The sequence below is a fragment of the Solanum lycopersicum genome, chromosome 12 (genome assembly GCF_036512215.1).
Source record: "Solanum lycopersicum chromosome 12, SLM_r2.1".
NCBI classification, from domain to species: Eukaryota; Viridiplantae; Streptophyta; class Magnoliopsida; order Solanales; family Solanaceae; genus Solanum; species Solanum lycopersicum.
The window spans coordinates 55,052,932-55,058,917 of NC_090811.1; the positions used below are offsets into that span (position 1 = coordinate 55,052,932).

At 34.8% G+C, this 5,986-nt stretch overlaps 1 protein-coding gene across 1 annotated transcript; it reads right to left on the reverse strand.

Annotated features, from left to right (window-relative positions):
* Positions 1–2,402: 2,402 nt before the first annotated feature.
* On the reverse strand, positions 2,403–3,641 carry LOC112941891 (uncharacterized). Its single transcript, XM_069292166.1, has 4 exons — positions 3,486–3,641; positions 3,125–3,401; positions 2,912–3,034; positions 2,403–2,839 (listed from the first exon to the last, which is right to left on the reverse strand). Exons 1-4 carry the CDS (start codon positions 3,639–3,641, stop codon positions 2,403–2,405), a joined length of 993 nt encoding a protein of 330 aa, XP_069148267.1.
* Positions 3,642–5,986: the final 2,345 nt, after the last annotated feature.

Here is a 5,986-nt window from a genome sequence, read left to right on the forward strand (position 1 = left end):
ACATATTTGTAGAACAAATCAGCAGCAACTTCAGATGAACATAGTTCAGGAGCAGAAATAAAAATAGAATATTTTGAAAACCTGTCAATTACCACCATGATAGATGCTTTGCCATCTACTTTAAGGAATCCAGAAATGAAATCCATGCTTACTGATAGCCATGGCCATCCAGGAACAGGCAAAGGTTGCATCAAACCTGCTTCCTTCTTACGTTCATTCTTGTCCACTTGACAAACATGTCAAGTCTTGACGTATGCCTCTATATCGTCTTCCATTTTCAGCCAAAAATAAACACGAGACACTAAGGCTAACATCTTTTCAACACCAGGATGTCCAGCCCAAGCAGAATCATGCTCCTCTTTCATTAAGTCTTTGCGCAACCCGCCCTGATTTGGTACAATGATTCTCCCCCTTTAAAATAGAGTAGATCGTCCTCGATCCAATACCATTTAATTGTTCCATTTTGGACTTGACTCATTCATTTAACATACAATGAATCATTTGCAGCACACAAGCTGATTCTATCATGGAAATCAGTTTCAAGTTTTGAAATTGAATATACTTCAACAAACACTTCTTTTCTACTCAGTGCACCAGCAACTTCGTTGTGTTTTCCTGGTTTATGTTTCCACATGAAATCATATTCTTCCAGGAATTCTTGCCACCGTGCTTGTTTAAGACTCAACTTTTTCTATGTTTTGAAGAATGTATTTGCTACATTAATAGTTCTTACCACAAATCGAGTACCTAGAAGATAAACTCTCCAAACCTGCAAACAGTGTACCACCACAACCATTTCTTTTTCATCTCTTGAGTATCTCTGTTCAGCATCATTCAATTTCCTACTTTCAAAGGCCACTGGATGACCTTCTTGCACTAATACGCCACCAATTGTTTTGTCTGACGCATCAGTGTGAACTTCAAATGGTAACTCAAAATCAGGCAATTTGAGTATAGGTTCAGATGCAATAGCATTCTTTAAATTCTGAACTGCTTCATCACATCGTTCATACCAAACCCACTTTGTATCCTTCTTCAATAAATCTGTCAAAGCCGCTGCCCTTTTTGAGTAACCGACAATGAATTTTCTGTAATAGTTAGCCAAGCCAAGAAACGACCTCAAATCCTTCACATGAAGAGGTGCCTGCCAATCAACAATGGCTTGCACATTCTTAGGATCCATTCGAACTTGGTGTTTACTAACAAGATGCCCCAAGAATTTTATCTCTTGTTGAGCAAATTCACACTTTTCCATCTTGACATAAAGTGTGTATTTTCTCAACTGAGACAGAACAAAACTTAAGTGATTAACATGTTCCTCCAATGTTCGAATATAAATGACAATATCATCTAGATAGACAACACCAAACTCATCAAGATAGTCAAACAGTACATTATTCATTAAGTTGCAAAACGTTACCGGAGCATTAGTCAGCCAAAGTGGCATTACAAGGAATTCATATGAACAATATCTAGTTACACATGTTGTTTTTTGGTTCATCACCGTCTGCTATTCTAACCTGCAAATAACCTGCCCTGGGATCAAGTTTTGCGAACCAACATGCCTTACTCAACCTGTCAATCAAATGCTGCACCAACGGAACCAGATACTTGTTCTTTGCATTTGCTTTGTTCAGCTCCATGTAGTTTACACACATTCGCATTGTCCCATCATATTTCTTTTGAAATAAAACAGGAGCACCATATGGGGCCTTAGATGGCTGAATCGATCCAGCATCCAACAATTCATTCAATTGTTTGCGTAATTCGACCAATTCCTTTGGAGACATACGATAAGGAGCCTGTGCAGGAGAAATCGTACCAGGCAGCAACTCAATTTTATGATCAATATCCCTCCTTGGTGGTAATTTCTTTGGTAATTCAGGCGGCATAAAATCAACATACTATTTGAGCAATTCAGCAATACAATCAGGCACTTCCATTTTCACATCAGGTTTCACTTTGACCAAGGCAGCAAGTATAGTGTCATCACCTTTCTTCAGCCCTTTGTCGATTGATATAACAGACAAACATTCCCTTGTCTTTCTTATTTGCAACTTTATTAATGTTCCCAAATGGATGAACTCCTTTGAGAAATCCAGCATTGCTTCCATTCATAACCATCACTCCATCTAAGTGAGGAAACTGAACAAGCTGGAATTTTCTTAGAAAAGCAATCCCAAGTATGATTTCAAATTCACCAAGCGGCATCACCATCAAGTTATGTTTTCCTACCCAACTTCTAGTCAACATAGACACACTATAAGCCATACCCATAATGGCATGTGCCTTAGCATTGACTATTTTGACGTATGAAGGGCTTTTAGACAACTTCAGCCCCAATTTTGTAGCAATCTTCACATCTACAAACGTATGAGTGGCCCCTGTATTAACCATTGCCATCACACGTTGTTCTTCACTTTCATTTCTATATGAATTAGGGAAGCATGAGGATTCAAAGTACTAGACATTTCTCCAACATTATTAATCCCTGTAATATGATTAAAGGACAATCCCAATGGATTTGCCATTGCAGCCACGATTTCCTCATCCTCCTCCCTTTGATTCATATTTCCAGCAAGGAAAGGATTCACTTTTTCCCAATTTGGACAAGATTTAGCCAAATGAGGACGACCACAAGTCCAACAGCCCTTGGAATTACTATCTTTGTTCTTTGGCTTGTCTTTTCCATCCCTCATTTGTGCCTTTGCTTTGTCATTTGTATTGTCCTTATGATTATCCTTTTTCCATTCCCCTTTCTTCTTATTCTTTTTCTTAGTTTTTGAAGTGGAGGGAACATCTGTCAAAGGACGAGTCGTCTGGAAATCAACCAACGAATCTGCAGCAGCAATTGCACTGGCAGATCTTTAACATTCTGGCTCCTGAGTTCGTTTGAGCCAGCCTTGCATACCGGAAATGAAGTTGTGTAGTTTATCCTCATCAGACATATTTTGTATGTCTAACATCACAGAGGTAAATTCTTTAATGTATTCCCTCACCGAACCCGTCTGCCTTAGTCTTTTCAATTTATCCCCTGCAAGCCAGGATGCGTTGCTAGAAAGAAATTGTTCGCACATTTATTTTATTAACTTATCCCATGTATCAATTCTAGGACGACCAGTACTTACATCATATTCATTTCGAGTCCTCCACCAAAGTTTAGCATCACCCGTCAAGTACATTGTGGTAATATTTAACTTGTAAGAATCAGGCACCCTTGTAGTAGTAAAATATTGTTCCATTTCCCAAATGAAATTATCCTGTTTTTTAGCACTTCTTGCGCCACTAAAGGCCTTTTGTTCTGGAATCTTAACCTTAGATGATTCAACACGATTTGAACTTAACGTAGCCACAACCCGACACAATACAACGAGCTCTGCACGAAGGTTCTCATTTTCCTTCTACAGTCCCTCAAGTTTTTGCGTAGTTGTGGTACGAAAATCCAAGATTTCAGTGATATGATTATCAACATTCTATCGATATACACCAATCTCCCCCTGAACTTTCTCAGTGTCAACTCTCAAATCAATGACTTGTGTAAATAAATCCACAAACGAAGGTTCTCCCAAAATATCGTCAGTAAACCCAACGAATGATTCAATTTTTCGTGCCAGATCCCACAGTTCTACGTTTTTCACCATCCTTCAACTGTGCTCTGATACCAATTGAAAGATGGTCGATTTATTTTTACCGAACACCACTCTAAGCAGTCTTACAAATGTCTGTAACACTCAGCCTACTTTACACCCACGAAATTGAGTAAGTATAAAAATACTTAAACGACAAAGTTAAACAGCAAGCAGACTTTACAGGAACCTGTACCAACCTTTACTAATCTGTAATTAATACAAAGGAAGACTTCACCAATTAGTCTAGCGCTAAAAAAACTCTGTCTAAGACTTAGACGAATTTCCACCTTTAATAAAAATTCTACACATGGCAGTTATAAGTGACACCTGTCCGACACTTGTCATCACAGGGTTCAAACTAAGTTTTCCAACAGCTATATTTCTAACAGATAGAATCTAATTCAAATTACATTCTTATCTACACGAAATACTAATATTCTAACACTTAGAATATTTCAGGCTACATTCCAACACATAGAATATTTCGGCCAGCTTTCAACATTTAGAATATTTTAGCTGTCCTTCCAACACTTAGTTTTATTCCAGCATTTTGGGTGAACTGCCTTTGTTCTTGCCATTGTGAAGTCTTCACAACCTTGCCTTGTCAAGCCAACACGCTGCATTGCCAATGCCCTTATCCCGCACGTAAGCCATGCACGTTCAAGATGCCTTGCCAACACCCAAGGACCTTGAACTTGTGTTGCACTGTTTTGCCATTATCCATGTCAAGACCAATGCCCAAGTCCTTGACATGTCTGCAATTATTTAGATCAAGTAGTTTGCGGGTCTAATAGATAGCTATTTAGTCTAATTTGAGTTTTTTTACGTGAGTATTTATAAATTTTAGTTTAATAACATTTTATTTGTCAATATTTATTTTAAAGTAAAATTATAATTAAAAAAAATTATGAAATAAATAATTACGTCAAATTAAACTATGTTTTAAGATTTTTTTTCCATACATATTTAATAATTACGTTAAATATTATAAGTATTTAAATAGAATTTATTAATAAATATGATAAAATGATTTTGATGTAACCAACATTAACATTTATTGAATTTTTGCTTAAGCCATTGACGGTTCGTTGAAGTTGTTTGCATAATTCACTTAGACACCTCAACTAAGATTAATACCTACTACCTATTGAACACTTTTACCTATTCAAAAATCAATCCTTTTAGATATTTTTTGATAATCAATAAAAAATATGAAGAGTTTGAGATACATTGACATGACAAAATGGCTAATTAATAAATAAAATGTTGCACTTAACCCCAAAATTATTTTCAAAAAAATTTGTTTAATATTATTTCAAACACATTTATATCTATTTTCTAAAAAACAAAAAAAAAATGAAAATGAAAATTTCAACCTATCTACCCAGCCCCACCCCTACCCAACGCTCTTTCATCTTCATCTTCTTCCCAAAACACATTCTTTCTAAATCACAAAATGCAATTTCTTTTCCAATAACTTAAAAATTAATTTTTTTAAGAAATATATCTTCATACTAAGAGTGAAGAAAAAGAAAATTTTGTCGGTGGTTATTCATTTCTACATCGATGACAAAAGAAATTGATAGCTCAAAAATTAATTCGATCAAGTTTTTGAATATCATTTTTGATAAATTTATGGGTTTATATTTAAATTTGAGTAAAAATATTTGTTTGAAAATTGGGATAAACAAATATCTTCTATCTCTTTTATACGCAAAAATCATTTATCTTTTCTCTTCTTTCTTTATATTTGTTCCATTATATTTATGATATTCGAAACAATCATACAAAAGAAAGTCCTTCTTTCAAAACTGAATCGTATGATTTCTTCATAATTGATTTTCATTTATCTTCAGATTTGAAAGAAAGAAAAACAATGCTGGGGCTAAAATGGAGAAAATTTTATAAACTAAATTATGAAGAAGATGACTAAGTACTTTTCTTTTTTAAAAAAGTGTAAATGAAAAAAAGAAAAAATTCTTATAAGTAAATTATAGTGTCAAGTATTAATCAAGAAAAAATGAAGATAAGAAAAATCAAAATAATACTGTTTTGATTTTTTTTTCACGCGCTCCAGGAAAGTGGAAAGCACCATTTTTGCCATATCAACATTTTGTGTTTACCAGCAGATGTTTTAAACGAGTTAGGATTCCAATAGGTACAAGTCCTAGTTAAGCTTTCTAAGTGAATTATGCGGACAATTTTAAGGGATTGTCGATCACCTAAGCGTTTAATCTTAAAGAACTCTTTAAATTAATAAATAATAATTTATTAATTAAATAATACTTTTACAAAATAATGATATATCAACTGCGCATGCGAATACGACTATTGGAGAGCTATGAAAAGAGAATGTC

Bases quoted from the DNA above. Each gene is read 5' to 3' on its own strand.
- LOC112941891 (XM_069292166.1), bottom strand. From the start codon at position 3,641: ATGGTGAAAAACGTAGAACTGTGGGATCTGGCACGAAAAATTGAATCA. The intron at 3,402-3,485 runs GTATATCGATAG...GAGGGACTGTAG, and splicing joins AAGTTCAGGGGGAGATTGGT to AAGGAAAATGAGAACCTTCG. The intron at 3,035-3,124 runs GTACTGGTCGTC...CCTGGCTTGCAG, and splicing joins TCGAAATGAATATGATGTAA to GGGATAAATTGAAAAGACTA.